The sequence below is a fragment of the Peromyscus californicus genome, unplaced genomic scaffold (assembly GCF_007827085.1).
Source record: "Peromyscus californicus insignis strain IS unplaced genomic scaffold, ASM782708v3 Scaffold_3__1_contigs__length_106647218, whole genome shotgun sequence".
Taxonomy (NCBI): domain Eukaryota; kingdom Metazoa; phylum Chordata; class Mammalia; order Rodentia; family Cricetidae; genus Peromyscus; species Peromyscus californicus.
The window spans coordinates 62,661,096-62,677,944 of NW_026294551.1; the positions used below are offsets into that span (position 1 = coordinate 62,661,096).

Genomic DNA, 16,849 nt, shown 5'->3' on the forward strand with positions numbered 1-16,849 from the left:
GGGCGAGCACGCTTATGATGCTGATTGACGGGGGCGGGGAGGGGTGCGCCGGGGCGCGCGGTGGCGACGGCGTGCCGTAGGTGTCATGAGGAAGATGGCGGCGTGCAGAGGAGGCTGAGGGCTTCGAGCCCGTGGTGAGAGGTTTCCGTACAGTCGCAGCGAGGGGTTTGGGAATCTCTGCGCTCTATTTTGACGTATGTGTCCACCCAGACCCTTGGGCATGATGTGGCGGATCTGCCCCCGGCTAAGAGACCGGGGACGCGGTCTCTTGAACCGGCTTTTCAGTGACCCCACCGCCTCAATGTGGCTGAGGCCAGGCCCGCGGCCTCCAGCCAGGGCCTACGTACCACCAACAGGTGAGGCCCGGCTATGTTACCTTTTGGTCAGGAGCCAAGTCTGGCTCACCTGGTGGAGGATTTCTGTCGTGCCATGCGGGGTGACTGAGGCAGCGTTCAGGCCCATGAGGATATTTAGAGCAATGGAGTTGTTTCAGATTGGAAAATGACATTCAAGCCAGTGCAGGGGTGACCTTAGAGGGCACAGCGAGATATTTGGCTCTTGTGGCTTTTCTCAATTTTCTTTTTCTTTGCTTTTCGAGACAGGGTTTCTCTGTGTAGTCCAGGTCTTGGAATTCTCCCTGTAGACCAGATTGGCCTCGGACTCAGAGATCCTCCTGCCTCTGCCTCTGTGCTGGGATTAAAGGCGTGCAGGTATCTTCTTTGATTTCAGAAAGGAAAATCTAGGCTTTCAATCAGGACTTCCAGGGTCACAGAGCAGACTGGTTGAGGTCTGTGGAAGGCAAAGACTGGCCTGGCTGCCTTGTGTCTCCAGCACCCAGCATAAGACCTGGCACAGAACAGACAGGGCCTTCAGTCCTCCACCCCCACACACTTTCCTTGAGGGTTTGCAGGCCCTCTGTCCTGTGCAGTGCTACAGCTCCTGCATTCTCTAAAGCCTTCTCTAAGCTGGAGTTCAGGCCATGCTTCTTTCACCTACTAAGGACTGTAATAAGCCTGAAAGAAGGTTATTCCAATGAGAGAGATTTTCCCGAGCGAGGTTCACTTCAGTGAAGGAAAAGTAGTGACAGTCTCCCTTTCAGTGAGTTGTTTGGGGTGGAGGGCATGTGGTCTCACCTGAATGACATTCACCGTCAAATGCAGGATACATTATGCTTACTAAACAATAGTTTTAATATACTGTGACATGATATACCAAGGGTCTGAGAGCGCACAAAGAATTCCCTTCTATCTTGAGCACGTTTGGGGTCTTGATTGAAAGGGTACTTCAACTGAAGCTTGACGGACGGGTGAAGAGTTTGGTGGAAAAAAAAGAAATAGAGTAACATGTCCAGAGGAGACAACAAGGTGTTAAGAGATCTTGCCGCAACGCAACCAGGGTGTTTGCCACTAAACCCAACCATTTCAATGGTCTAAAGTCCATAATTTTATATAATGGGGAAAGAGATTGGATGCAGCAGGGAGCTGAGTTTTCACTTATCAAGACCCAAAACAATGGCCTGGAAGTGCACCAGGAAGACACAGTAAAGAGGAAGGAGGGAGCCGAGTGTGATGTCACATATGTGTACTAGTTGCTTGGGAGACTGAGAGAGGAGGATCTCTGGAGTCCAAGAGTTGAGGTCAGCCTAGGCTACACTAGCAAGACCTCATCAGGGGGTGAAGGGAAGAAGAGGAGGAGGAGAACAAGGCTTGACTTATATATACCTCTCTCTCACTGTCTCATTCACTCATTTATTCATGCATTCCTATTTTCTTTCACATTTGATTACCTACTATGCGCTAGATAATTCTAAGAGCCAACTGGGAAGTCTGTAATACAGAAAAGCTGACAGATCAGATGCCTCCATAATGTGAAGCAAAAAGCATCCACTCATTTAAATTAGCCCTTTGCCTATTTAGTGAACTCTTGAATGTGTTCCTTTGCTTATGCCGTGCCTCCCTAGGATGTGCGCTGCTCTCCTTGTCCTCCCCAATTGTGAGCTTTTTGTGTATCTTTTTTTTTTTTTTTTTTGGTTTTTCGAGACAGGGTTTCTCTGTGTAGCTTTGCATCGTTCCTGGAACTCACTCTGTAGACCAGGCTGGCCTCGAACTCACAGAAATCTGCCTGGCTCTGCCTCCCGAGTGCTAGGATTAAAGGCGGGCGCAACCACCGCCCGGCTTTTTTGTATATCTTTGAAGTTGTATAAATTGTACACACTGGGCCCTTCTCAGTGAAGACTTCAGTTGCCAGCCGAGTCTCTTAGGAACAGCCACACCATGGAAGATTGTCTGAAGAGGAGGGGCTTTTGAAGGGCTCAGAGGTTGGAGGAGGAGGTAGTATAGCGCAGAGATGTTTGTGAGGCTGTTGCCACCCTCCCGCTCTGTTAACTGCCTAGAGGAGAAGGAGTTTGGGAGAAGCAGCATATTAGGCTGAGTACAAATTCCCAAAGAAATCAAAGTTAGAAGTCCTGTCTCTACCATTTACAAATTACCATCTGTACAAGACAGCTGCTCCAAGTCTCTGCCACTTCAGAAGCATTACTGGCCTGGCCATCCTCACTGAGGGGACTAGTCTGCCACCTGTTTTTGAAATAAAGTTTTATTGGAACACAGTCACATACTCATATATATTGTCTATGGCTGCTTTCATTATAATCCATTATATTTTATTATAATGCCTGGAACAACCGAGAGTATTGACCTCTGCTCCAGATGAAGAGCAATTTGGAGAACAGTACAGTTATATATTTGGCTGCAAGAATTTTTTATTACATTTATTTATTTGTGTATGTGTGTATTTGGGCACATGTGTGTCACTGTATACACGGAGGTTCAGAGAAGAGCTTTTGAGAGTTATTTATCTCCCTCCCCCTTTACATGGGTTTGGGGATTGAACTCAGGCAGACTTGCATATAAGCACCTTTACCCACTGAGCCATCTCTCTGGCCCTGCAGAATTTTTAATTCAAGCACTTGGGAGGCAGAGGTGGGTTGATCTCTGTGGGGACAGCCAGGGCTACACAGAGAAACCCTGTCTCTAAAAAAACCAACCAACCAACCAAACAAACAAAAGATTAGTTCATTTAGGGGCTGGAGAGGTGGCTCAGAGATTAAGAGCACTTGTTGCTCTAGCAGAGGGCCTGGCTTCAGTTCCTAGTACTCACATGGTGACTCCCAACCATCGATATAACTCCAGTTCCAGGGAATCGGATGCCCTCTTCTGACCTCTGTGGGCATTAAGCATATACATGGTGCACATACATACTTACAGGCAAAACACTCAAACATGAGATAAAAGTAATAAATCTAAGGAAAAATTAAAGATAACTCACTCAGCATATAGTACATTTGTTAGTGTAAATTCAGTAGTTTGAGCGACCGTAATCACAATCAGTTTTAGAATATTGTTATCATGATAAAAAGCAGTCAATAGGGGCTGGAGAACTGGCTCAGAGTATGTAGGTTCAGTTCCCAGCACTTACATGGTGGCTCACAACCATTTGTAACTCCAGCACCTACGTGGCAGCTCACAACCGTCCATAACTCCAGTCCCAGGGGAGCCAATGCCCTCTTCTGGCTGTGGGCACCAGGCATGCATGTTGTGGACAGACATACATGCAGGCAAAATACCTAAACACGTTTAAAAAAAAGAAAGAAAACAGGCAGTCAGTACCCCGTAGTTACTATCTGTGTTCCTTGCCGTCTCTTCAGCCCTAGGCAACCACTATTCTTCCTTTAAAGATTTCCCTGTTTTGGACATTTCATACAAATAGAGTGTGGGGTTTAGGACTGACCTCTTTCACATAGTATAATGTTCTTAAGAGTTGTCTATGTTGTATCATATATCCATATTCCAGTCCTTTGATTGCTGAATAATATGTATAAATACACATTTTACTTGTCCATTTATGGACATGTAAGTTGTTTCTACTGTAGTTGTTATAAATAATGCTGATACAGACATTTATGTACAAGTTTTTGTGTGGACTTCGCTTTTACTTTTTTCCTGGCTTTATTTCCTGAGCTTAAAATTGCTGGGGTAAATGGAAACTAACTTTTTAAGGAATAGTAAGATTCTTACACCGCCCCCCCAAGCTGAGGGCCGAACCCAGGGCCTTGTGCTTGCTAGGCAAGCACTCTACCACTGAGCTAAATCCCCAACCCGTAAGATTGTTTTTTTAAGGTGGATGAACCATTTTAAATTTCTAGTAGTACATGAAGTTTCTAATTTCTTTATATCCTGGCCAAAACTTCTTATTGCCTGACTTCTTTATTATAGTCAGCTTAAAGGGTGTGAGGTGGTATCTCATGGTGGATTTTTTGTTATTATTATTATTGTTGTTGTTACTATTAATTATTGAGATGGTTTTTCTGTGTAGTCCTGGGTGGCTTAGATCTTTATGTAGACCAGGTTGGCCTCAAACTGCCTGCCTTTGCCTCTTGAGTGCTGGGATTAAAGGCATGCAACACCACACCCAGCCTTGTTTTGGAGGCTTTTCTTTATATGTTTAGATATAAATTTTGAAATCTGAAAAGCATTGGTTAGAGCTGTCCCAGGATTATAGAGGGGGTTACCTATTTTGAATTTAGCTTTAAGGTTCAAGATCCACCAGATGGCGCTGTTTTAAAAGGTAAAGGTATTGTGATTGTATGACTAGCATTGTTTCTTGATGCACTCTGGGAATTGTAGTTCTGGGGCTTTCGGTTTTCTAAAAAAAGGCCAGCTCCTAAATTATGACTGGTAGAAAAACCACACACTAGACAAGAGGGCTTAAAAAGGAAATGACACTGAAAACCACTTGTTTCTTTATATGGGCTTAAGCAACTTCACAGGAAAGAAAGATCTTTTATTTTAGGTTACTAATTTCCCATCCAGCACTCTTCCTATGAGCATTTTTTAAATTTGTTTTTATTTTATGTGTATTAGTGTTTTCCCATGGGTGTCCGGTTCCCTGGAACTGAAGTTACAGACAGTTGTGAGCTGCTATGGGGGTGCTGGGAGTTGAACCCGAGTCCTGTGGAAGAATGCTCTTAACCACTGAGCCATCTCTCCAGGCCCCTTTGAGAAGTTTTCACAGTTGTTATCTGCTGTGTTTCTCTTGTTTTCTTGTGGCTGCCTCTTTGTTTTGTTGTTGTTAGTTTGTTTGTTTTTTCAGTTCGTGTGTATGTGTGTGAACATGTGTGGATGGAGGTGCTATGCATGCATGTGGAGTCAGTTTTCTCCTTCAACCTTTATGTGGTTCTGGGGATTGAATTTTGGCCATTGAGCTTGCATAAGCACTTTTCCCTGCTGAGCCATCTTGTTGAGCCCCTCCTTGTTTTTTGACACAGGGTTGCTGAATAGGCTAGGCTGAATGGCCAGCAAGCTGCAGGGATCCTCCTGTCTCCTCTTCTCCAGCACTGGGACTGCAAGCATGCACCACTGTTCCCTGGCCTTTTGCATGGGTCCTGGGGATTCAACTCGGGTCCTCAGGCTTAATGCAGCAAGTACCTCATCAACTGAGCTTCATATAAGCCATTTCTAATCCTGAAAATTACTTCTATACATCCCTTCCCAAATGAGATCTAGTAGCTGCTGCTTCTGTGGCTCACATAGGAACTAACGACTCAGAGGTCTTTTTCCAGCCCATGATGGGATGGGGATTCCTCAGTCTGGGTTCCCGTTGTCCCACATGTTCTTACTAATCACTGAAATCACTTGGTTATTTTACTCTCAATAGACAGAACTTCCAGGGCACATCTTATCTCCAAGGCTGGTCCTCTAATGTGAGCAGTATTCCCTGAAGTAGAAAGACTGACGCTTGCCCTAGCTAAAGCCTACCACCTTTGAATCTGAGGCCATTGTCTCTTGAGTTCTTTTTGCCTTCTGCTGCCTTATTTTTTGTGTGTCTTTATCCCATTTTGAGCAATTTTGGTTTGATGCTCTCTCTAGTGATCCTACTATCCAGACTTTTTAAATTCTTGTTCAATTGTAGAAGTAGCCCTGGCCAGCAGAGCATGCCAGGTGGGCGTTATAGGAAACACAGCTGTCCTGGTAGCTTTGGGGGAGTCAGTCAGTTTCTGCCCTTTGCCCATTTCTCAGGCCTGTGTGAGGCATTGTGCCTGCTCACTGACTTCTGCCTGCCCAGGCTTTTACATGTTGCTCAGTCTAGGCACCAGAAAGCACAATGGACATATCGTAGAACTTCTTTCAGAGGTAAGAAAAGAGGCCTGTGGCCAACCCACCAGGGTGGCAGGAAAGGAAGGGACATTTAAGAACTCTACAATGGCAGAAACCACCTATTTTGGTGTAGAATGTGTGCTAGAATTAGTGTTATGGTTTCACATGATATGGTCAATTGTGTCATATCATCTCAGTGTCCAAATCTGATAATTTTCAAATTTATTTATTCTCTCACAGTTTTGTACATACATACAAATATGTATTGTCTTAGTGTTCTCTTGCTGTGAAGAGACATCATGACCAAGAAACTCTTACAAAAGAAAGTATTTAGCTGGGGGTTTGTTACAGTTTCAGAGGGTTAGTTCATTATCATCATGGTGGGGAGCATGATGCAGGCATGGTGCTGGAGCAGTAGCTGAGAGCTACATCTTGACCCAGGCAGCTGGCAGAAAGTGAGAAAACCTCAAAGCCCACCCCAGTGACACACCTCCTCCAACAAGGCCACACTTCCTGACAGTCCTCCAACTAGGAACCAAGCATACAGATATATGAGCTTTTGGGGGCCAATTTCATTCAAACCATCACACACACACACACACACACACACACACACACGTTGTGTGTACTTGGATCATATCCTCCATTATCCTTTCATTCCCTCCCCTTTGTCTCCCCTTTCTCCAACAAGTCCCACTCTTACTTTCAGGCTTCTCTTTTGTGGCTCACTGCATTTAATTGGGAGAGCTGATCACTTTATAAACAATTTAAAGTGTGTAAAGACAAAGATTTTTATGTCTTATTCATGATTGTATCCCAGATGCCCAGAACAGGATGTGTCCCATAGTTGGCATACAGATAGTTTAATGGGAAAACAATTTGGACTTTAGTTTCCTAAGTGTACCCATAGAAATGCAGTTTGGGGGTCCTGTCTTTACAGCAAATGAGAATTATGCAAATAACTAACATAATATGGAAACAAAAGTGCCCTCTCTCTGCCTTGCACACATATGTAGTTTTTCTAAGTTCCCATAGTCTAACAAAAATGTACAACACAGATTGTCCCCCTTCTTGAAGGAGATTTTTGGAGTTCCTGTTGAATACACAGACAAGTTGGCTAACTGGGTAAATGAGTTAGAGGGAATAGGAAATGTTCTCAGTAGCTTTATTTTCTACTTGTACATCACACATGTACACACGTGTACATAAGCACACACATTGGCTTTCTTCCTCAGAGGTGTCTGCCTGAAAGAAGTCTCTGGTTTTAGTCCATTCACACACCAGCTTTACATTCAGTACATCATGCTGGCCTGGTGGCCATGCTTTGCTGCTACAGCAGGTGTCTGGAATTCTCAGGTCACAATCGGAGGCTCCATGTGCCCTCGATCAGTTGTCTTCTAGCTTGGATACTAGAAGAGGCCTGAGCAGTGAGTCCTGTTCCTCTCTTGTCCCTGGAGAGTGGTTGTTCCCTTTTCCCAAGCTTTAATCAGAAGCTGTTGATTAGACTGTAGACTAGGGCAGGCACAGAATGATGATATGAAAATCAAGCCAATCAGTCAGCATTAACAATAATGATACGAGTTGGTATTGCCTCTGGAGTCCTCTTGCTGCTACTTTAAATTGCCTCTGAAATATCTGTCTTACAGAAAGGAAGAGATTTTATGAGAACGTCAGCATCTCACAGGGTGAAGGTGAGTGTCTGGAAATTTGATGGCCTTTTTGTGACTGGGTGGGTACATTTTTGTCTCCAGCCGGTTCAGTGGTGGTACTTGTGTCTGATGTTGTTTTTGTGTGCACCAGTTTGGTGGCTAAAATACAGGAATGGGTCATTTGAATTCACAATCCATGAGAATTTTTCATTTGCTCTTTTAAGGTGGCTTTGAGATAAACCTGGACCACAGAAAGCTGAAAACTCCCCAAGCCAAGCTTTTTACCGTCCCCAGTGAGGCTCTGGCCATTGCAGTGGCCACTGAATGGGACTCCCAGCAGGATACCATCAAGTTCTACACCATGCACCTGGTAACAAACTTGTAGCAAGCAGACTTTTACCATACAAACTTCTACCTGATGCCCACCAAGACTTTCTGGCAAAAATTTAGATTTCCCTCCGTATTATGACAAGGCCCTGGGGTAGGCTCTTGTCGGCCTGGCTGCAATCATACTTAAACTGTCACTGACCAGGCCAAGCTCTTTCCCTGCCTGGCCTGGCCACTGGCTCCCAGTGTCACCCCCATCCTGTTTTTACTTTTGTTGTTTGGTTGGTTTTGGTTTTTTTTTTTTTTTTTTTTTTTTTTTTTTTTTTTAAAGATTTATTTATTTATTATGTATACAGCATATATGACAGCAGTCCAGAAGAGGGCACCAGATCTCATTTCAGATGACTGTGAGCCACCATGTGGTTGCTGGGAATTGAACTCAGGACCTCTGGGAGAGCAGTCAGTGCTTTTAACCTCTGAGCCATCTCTCCAGCCCTGGTTTTGGTTTTTTGAGACAGGGTCTCATGTCTCAGGTAGGTCTTGAACTTAATTTGTAGCTGCAGATGACCTTGAACTTCTGCCTTTACCACCTGAGTGCTGAGATTACATGCATGTGTCTGCATGCCCTGTGTATGCAGTGTGGGGATTGAACCCAGGGTTTCATGCATGCTAGGTAACCGTGCAGTGTCTCAGCCACATCACTCATCTTTATTTTTTCTATTTTTGAGACAGGGTCTTTTTATGTCACCCTGACTGTCCTGGAACTTGTATGTAGACCAGTCTGGCCTCGAACTCAGAGATCTTCCTGCCTCTGCCTCCCAAGTGCTGGGATTAAAAGTGTGTGCTGCCGTACCAAGCCCAGCCTTTATTCTTTATTATGGCGCCTAGTCACTTGATTCATCACCATGTGGTCTGTTGTGGCCTGTTTTGTATTCACACGTTCATTGCCTGTGTCTTTCATAGCGTGGTGAGTGAGAGAAGAGCAGTGGCCATGTCTTTGTTACTCAGTATTTTCAACAGGAAGTATAGATAGAGCTCAGCAAACACTGGTAGGTGTGCAAACCAGGCAGCCAGATGGGTGTGGAAAGGAGGATGTTCCACAGGGCCAGCCTCTCAGTGGGTGGGTACTACTGAGGCCCCTGAAGCCCTTCCTCTGCAGCCTACATGGCTTTACATGGTGGCCATCCTTCCTCAGCCCCATGATGCCTGCCTGTACTACCCACCTTATGGAGCCATGGCTGACCAGATGATACCGTGCATGGAGGCCTTATGTGGTTCCCGGGAAGGCACCAGCCAGTTCTGGGGTTAGGTGTTCTCATCCTGGCCACTGCTGTGTTCCGCTTTGACATGCAGACCCAGGTGGGCCTCCTCAGCAGTGTAGTCTACTTCTTGACTGTCTAGTGTAATCAGGTTGACGAGGCCAGAATGATGCCTAGAGTAGTGTGCCTAGTAGTGGTGTTACCTCTTACCGAGGAGGTAACACTAGGAGAATATCTTGTTCCCAGTTCGATTTGCTGCTTTGTCCTCGGAGGTGTCAAATAAGCTGGGAAAGTTCTCAGTCAGTTTGAGTTTTATGTCTTTATTATTATATTTGAGTTATGTATTTCACCTCAGTTTCCACATCTCTAAAATGGGTAGAAGAGTGGCATCTGCCCCCTAAGTATTGTGGTACATATTAATCTGGTAGTCACGAGCATGAAAATATAAATAAAGCCCCTGAAACTCTGAAGAAGTTCACTAATCCAGGACCACTGTGAGAGTCTAGTGAATCCCATAAGCACAGTAGGGTTTGAACATGGAGCCTGGCTTTCAGATCCGTTCAGCAGATAGGCTGTGATGATGGCTCTGGTGGGTGGCTCTGGTATACTGTCTGCTGTATGTCAGAACCCACATGTGGGTGACAGCATTTTCTGCCTTTTCATTCAGACCACATTGTGCAACACATCCTTGGACAATCCAACCCAGCGAAACAAGGATCAGCTGATCCGGGCAGTTGTAAAGTTCCTGGACACTGACACCATCTGGTAAGTGACATTAGATGAACACTCCGCTTGGGTGGTGTGAGCCTCTTAGTCTGTTTTGCCTCATTTGTCCAGAGCATAGCGGTCGAGGAAAAGGCAAGGCCTTTGTCATTGCAGGCAGGTAGCCCACTTGACATGACTGAACCCCAGGAGGAGGATTCTCAGTCTGCCTAGCACAGGGTACTCCTTGGATTGAGCTGAGTTGGCATGGAGATATGTCATTCTCACAGGCTCCAGAAGCACAGAACCCATTGGCCAACCCCCAGCAGGGCATCTGGCCCTGATGTCTGGCCCTCAGCATGTTCAGGTATTAGCATCCCTGTTATTACAGGTGGCAATAGTCAGGGGCTAGTCTCTTCTGGTTCTAAATTCTCCCCTTGTGTCTATATTCTCTGCTTGTTGGTCGGTGATATTGAAGGAAAATTGGGAGAAACAGCTGAATGGTTGAGCATTACTGTTCCTGCTGGCCCCATTACTCAGAAACTATGAGTCACCCCAGGGATTACTTGGGGTGTTAGCATAGGTGCTCTGGAAGTAGATAGGCTCCAGGATCACTTAGAGCTTGCAGTAGGAAAACCTACTCTGTTTTTGCTAGAACACAGTGGCTTGCAGGGAACAGAGCTTATTCAGCTTCCCTTTGGCAAAGGGGGCTTTTTGAAAACTATGCAGGGTTCTAATAAGCAAGCAAAGGCAGTTGGGACCCCCTAGGTACCAAGTTCTACCTGCCTCCTCCCTTCAGGTCCAGGATTGGATAGGAAGAGAGGCCTCCTACTCTGCTCTCAGCAGCCAGCTTTTCTGCATACCCATGCCCACTCTGCTCCTCTCTGCTTATATGAAACTAGCTTTCTTTGGTGCCCCAGGGTTCCCATCCATGAGGTTTGAGCTTAGTTCCTATTAACTGACCCTTCTGTGTCTTTATCAAAATGAATTGTACCACCTGGTTCTGTGGTGATCCATTTGGGTAAAGAATCCATTCCAGGAGGTGGCTGGGCTCCCGAAGCATCAGCAGGTGTTTGGTCCTTGACCAGGAACCAGGGTCTTGGTGGATCTGTCACTGAACTTCTAGCACAGCACTTGTGTCCAGTGGCTATAGATCCCATTATTATTACAGATCTGCTTTTGAGTAGCACTAACATGGCCGCAAATTTGGACCTGTCAGGTATTTGGGAGCCAGAGGATAGCAGATTCCTATACCAGAATTCCCCAGAGGGCATGTGGAAACATGGCCAGGCCCCACCCCAGAGGTTCTGCTTGTCCTCATATGGGATTTATCTGAGGAGGTATCCTGGTAATGAGCTTCCAAAGTGAGGCTAGTGCTGATGCTTCTGGCCCCAAGGCTGCTCTCTGAGAACTACTGCTTTATGGGACAAGACTTGGGATGCTGGGTTGGTGGTGGGAAGTTTTTGCTGTTGCCCTTTGGATCTTCCTTTAATGTCCCTCAATGAAGAATTGTACTTTTTTATTAATGAAGGTGATTTTTACAATGAATTAGCTACAGGGTGGAAGAGCCAGAGACATTAGTGGAACTTCAAAAGAACGAATGGGATCCAATCATAGAATGGGCTAAGGAAAGGTAAGGTGTGCAGCTCCGCATGGAACATTGAGTAGGCCTGGTATTGGGTTGGGTGCTGGGGTCAGGGCCGCACAGCACACCTGAAATCTCAGGCTGGCTTCCTGAGCCAGAACTCTCCTGAGCTTGGACTCCTTCAGGTGTTGAGAGGTAGTGGTTACCTTGGAAAACATGTTCCTCAAATTCATTTAGGCCATTATGCCCTGAATACCTGCCACTGTAGTATACCATGACTAATGTAGGGGCAGCTTTGTGTCCCCAAGAAGCACCAAAGGCCCCAGGCCTCTTATCCCCAAGCCAGTCTCTGAGTGTTGGTTTCCTTGACTTGAAATGGGTTAATCCTGCCAGCCAGGCTGGTGGGAGGAATAAGCCAGCAGAGTGCTTAGTATTCTATGCAGCAGAGGTAACAACTCAAATTTTGACTTTTTTTTTTAAATCTTCTTCATTATTCCTGCACTGTTAAGTAAAACTTAGTCTATAAGATACACATGTGCATGAACAAGTCAGGATATTTCCTGCAGTGTTGTAAATACTACCTTGTGGATGTGTGGTTTCTAGGGATTGGTGATACTCAGCATTTTCTTTAACAGAAGACTCTTGTGAGTATAGAATTGAACAGATATTGATAAGGTGGCAAAATAAATTCAGTGTCAATTCTTTCCAAGTGAAATGTGGAAGGGATGACTCCCATGGCACTGCCTTGTCGGCAGGGTTTTCTGACAAATGCCAAGATGGTTTTTCTTCTGTCATAACAATTTTCACATAAATTATCACTTGCTACACATCTCCTACTCACAACGACCCGGGCATCTTGTGGGGCTATTTTTACTTATTTGTTTGTTTTGGTTCTTTGAGATATGGTCTCATGTAGTCCTGGCTAGCCTCAAACCCACTGGGTAGGCACCACTAGCCTTCCACTCCTGATCCTCCTGCCTCTGCTTTCTGAGTGCTGTGATTAGTGGTGTGCACCTCCATGTACCGCCACCCTGGGATTTGAAAGGAAAAGCACATATGCCATATTCTTTTTTTTTTTTTTTTTTTAAGTCAAAAGCTGGACTGCTCTGCTCTTAAGAGGCAGAGTGCCAAAGACATGCGATGCCTTTTCCCTTTAGATACGGCGTGGAGATCGGCTCCTCCACCAGCATAATGGGACCCAGCATACCTTCCCAGACCCGAGAGGTGCTTATCAGCCACTTGTCCTCTTACAACATGTGGGCCCTACAAGGTACAAGTTGGGCTTCTGTGGGCCTTGAGGGTTGGGTACATATTGACACATCCTTCCTGAGTGCTCTGAGCATGGAGACTGAGTAGTTCTGATGCCTAGCCCTTTTACTCAGCATTCCAGGGTCATACACCCTCCAGGAAAAGTCTCAACTTTGTGTATCATTAGTTTGGACCCTATGCCCATCTGTAAACCAATCACTGAGTGAGGCTTGGGGCATACTCTTAATTGACCAGGTTCAGGTCAGATGCCTATCCAGGAAAAGACAGGTGGATCACCCCAAGAAAGGAATAATGTTCTGGCAGAAAAGTGTGCCAAGCCTCAGGTGGGTCCCAGGATGGTGCACTCTACCCCCATTCCATGAGGGAACAGGAACTGATGGGCAGTGGGCTGTACTAACTTGGCTTGTGTCCCCCACACCCCAGGGATTGAGTTTGTAGTGGCCCAGCTCAAGTCCATGTTGCTGACCTTGGGCCTGATGGACCTGCGCCTGACTGTCGAGCAGGCTGTGCTTCTGTCACGCCTGGAGGAGGAGTACCAGGTAAGGATCTCATCTCAGATCCCACCTCACCCACCCCGTTCTGGTTCAGACTCCCTGAGCTTTATTACTTTGTACATATAAAAAGTAAAACTAAGGAACAATAAAGGTATAAGAGTTGCTGGGGCTAGGGGTGTGGCTCAGTGGTAGAGCACTAGCCTAGGATGCTCTGGGCCCTGGGTTCCATCATCAGCACCACACACACATGCCCATGCATTGGAAAGGTTCAGAATTGCTCAGCACTCTCCTTGCCCCCAGGTCCTCTTCAACAGCTTGATGGAGTTGGGTAGGAGTTCTACTTCCTCCATCTTACATAAGGATAAACTAGGGTACTAGATGGCACTTTGGGAGAATGTTCCACTGGGGTTGGCACCCATGTCTGGGTGACTGGGGCTAAGGCCTCCACAGGCTCCTGGACTGATAAGGTATTTGGGCCTCATCTGCCCCGTATTTGTGCTCCTAAGGCGGTAGGAGTTGACACCCTGATGTTACTCCTGGCTGGCCGAGGAGACAAGGAGTAGCTGCTGCTCACACACACATTTGATGTAGGAGGCAGACAAACTAAGGTTTTTCTGTTGTTGTTTGCATTTTTGTTTTTGGTTTCAGTTTTTGCTTTGTTTTGTTGAGAGAGGGTCCCATGTAGTCCAGACTAGCCTTGAGCTCATTGTGTATCTGAGCCTTACTATGAACTTCTGATCCTCCAGCCTCTACTTCCCAAGTGCTGGGGTTATGGATATATGTCACAGTGGCTGGCTTGTTTACTTTTTTTTTTTTTTTGGCTTTTTCAGACTGGTCTGAAACTAAGTATGTAGACTAGCCTGGCCTGGGCCATATGGAGATGTTCTTGTCCTTTCTTCTGAATGCTGCTGCATCCCAGATGTGTGCCACTTACCATGCCTGGCTTTTGTTTGCATTTTTATTTCTATTTCTCTCTCTCTCTCTCTCTCTCTCTCTCTCTCGGGTGTGTGTGTGTGTGTGTGTGTGTGTGTGTGTGTGTGTGTGTGTGTGTGTTCACATTTGTGTAGGGGCACCTTCTGGTGGAGGCTGACATGAGGTATCTTCTTCAACTCTTCTCTACCTTAATATTGAGGCAGGGTCTCTTGCTTGAACCCAGGGCTCACCAGTTTGGCTTCTGTAGTTAGCCAGTTGCTCTAGAGAATCCTTGTCTCTGCCTCTGGCGAGCTAGGATTACAGGTGGGCTGCCACCCACTTGGCTTCTATGCGGGTGCTGGGATCTGAACTCAGAGCTTCCTCCCTGTGCAGCAAGTGCTGAGCCATCTCCCCAGCCCCTTGTTTGCATCTTTAACCCTGAGGACTTAGTGTTCCTTGTGGTCCTGCGGGTTGCTACTACTCCAGCCTCAGAAGGTTAATGTTATTAGGAGTTGGTTCCTATATGATTGAAAGCCTTTTTTGGAATAGTTAATCTTCTGCTTGGAAAAATGCCATAGGCAAATTTCTATACAGCAGAGGAGAGCCATCCATTGATGTCAGCCATTCTGTGGGAAGGGCTGATGTCAGCTATTAGGACCATAGGGCTGGTATAAGACCAGGAAATCTGGCTGCTGGCTTGGACTCTGCTTTTGGCTATGGGACTCAAGCCAGGCTACCTTCTGAACTTTGGATTTGATCCCACATGAAATGAGGGATGACCTGAAATGAAGGTGAAAATTATCTCAGATGATGTATTTCAAGACCAAGGCACCAGTAATGCAGGTAGCTTGTGTGACCTGAAAGATTTTGTATTCCTGGGTGATCAGGCCAGGCCTACTGGACTCCTGTCACTCATGTCTGGACAGCCACAGTGTGCCCGGATCTCCTCCCTCTTGTTAACAGTTCTGAGGGTCTTCATCTGGCTTCCAGTATGCTGCACAGAGTCACTGCTATTCTACTGCTCCTGAGGGGTCTGAACCAAGTTGCCTGTGGCCTGGCTTCATTTACTGCACTGCCATGGTAGTGCTTACAGCCCTGAAGGACAATGAGGTACCACTCATAGAGGATGGCAGTTTGCAGGCTGCTTCATGCTGGCTTCCTGGTCTCAAGTGTGAAATAAAGGCTCCATTAGAGGAGACACAGTGTGTTCCAGTGTCTGCCCATTTAGCAGTGGGCAGCCCCTATCTGGGATATACTCTGCCCAGACTCTCTAAGCCCCAGACAGCAAATGAGCCTGCTCCAGCTTCCTGAATGTTGTTATCAGATGACCCACATGGGTCTTAAGTGTTTGATAGGGTCATGGCTCATGACCCTTAGCCCAGTGATGGGACTGGAATGTGATTCAGGTCACCAGGCAAGGCTGCTCACCCAGAAGCTTGTTTTTCCCTCTCCTTAGATCCAGAAGTGGGGCAACATTGAGTGGGCCCATGACTATGAGCTCCAGGAGCTGCGGGCTCGCACTGCTGCTGGAACCCTTTTTGTCCACCTCTGCTCGGAAAGCTCTACGGTCAAGCACAAGCTCCTACAAGAGTGAGGCCTGGGCTGCAAATGCTGGCTGAGAGGGACTGCACGGACACAGGTGCTCTGATCTGGGCTCCCCTGGCTACTGACTCTCTGGACCTGTGGGGTACCCAGTGTGTACCTGGGTCTTCCCCGGCCTTTGTGGCTTGGCCTTATCCAGAAGCACCCTGTGATGCCCTGGAGATGCAATGTGCCTGTCTTGAGGTCAGACAGCTTCCAACCCCTGAGGCACCTTTGGCCTGGCCAGGAACGAGGGAGGCATAGAGACTTTCTCTGGACCCTGATTTTATTAAATATTTTTTCATCCTGTAAATATATCAAGCCTCATTCTCATGTGAGTCTCAGCATTTCTCCATTCTTGTTTTATCTGAACTTTGTCACCATTTTTACACGTGCATTAACCAACGGCTGGGAACCTCACGGCGGGAGGGAGGCAGGAAATAAGCACATCACCACACCACCTTTTCATCTTCAGCCCTCAGCCTGAAGACCTTTTCCCCTGGCTTTCCACCAGGTGATCTTTTGAAAGTAAGTCTTTGGTCTAAGCTGCTTGGTTACTGTTTGTTCTTTCTATCCTAAAAAAAAAAAAAAAAAAAAAAAGATTTACTCTTAAAAATATAAGCTGTTTCTGGGATGAATGCAAAGGTGGCCCTGCCCTGGTTACTCAGATGCAGTGCTATGATCTGGATCTGGGGTGTCCTCCTGTTGTGGAATTATGTCCTCTGGGTATGCCATGGCCATTGGTTTCTTAAAATCAGGGCAGCTGTAATACCCAGATACAGAATTGGGTTCATTAATATCCCTCATGGATGATGGGAGAGTTCATCTACTAAATAAGTAGTTAACAATTGCTAGAGGAAGTGGACCTGCAGGTAACCCTAATATTCTCATGGTTCTCCAGATTAGACTGGGTGGA

The 16,849-nt window shown here is 46.3% G+C and overlaps 1 protein-coding gene across 1 annotated transcript; it reads left to right on the top strand.

Moving 5' to 3' along the window:
- The first annotated feature begins 70 nt into the window (after positions 1 to 70).
- Atpaf2 (ATP synthase mitochondrial F1 complex assembly factor 2) lies at positions 71 to 16,266 on the top strand. The gene is made up of 8 exons (XM_052757301.1): positions 71 to 356; positions 7,802 to 7,846; positions 8,029 to 8,174; positions 10,058 to 10,155; positions 11,645 to 11,725; positions 12,835 to 12,947; positions 13,370 to 13,485; positions 15,809 to 16,266. The coding sequence occupies exons 1-8, from the start codon at positions 197 to 199 to the stop codon at positions 15,944 to 15,946; spliced, it is 897 nt and encodes a 298-aa protein (XP_052613261.1). The 5' UTR covers positions 71 to 196; the 3' UTR covers positions 15,947 to 16,266.
- The last annotated feature ends 583 nt before the right edge of the window (positions 16,267 to 16,849 follow it).

What these genes read in the sequence shown, in the direction of transcription:
- Atpaf2 (XM_052757301.1), top strand. Translation starts at nt 197, where the DNA reads ATGTGTCCACCCAGACCCTTGGGCATGATGTGGCGGATCTGCCCCCGG. An exon ending in CAGCATCTCACAGGGTGAAG is followed by an intron (nt 7,847 to 8,028) that starts GTGAGTGTCTGG and finishes TGCTCTTTTAAG; the next exon opens with GTGGCTTTGAGATAAACCTG. An exon ending in CAACATGTGGGCCCTACAAG is followed by an intron (nt 12,948 to 13,369) that starts GTACAAGTTGGG and finishes CCCACACCCCAG; the next exon opens with GGATTGAGTTTGTAGTGGCC.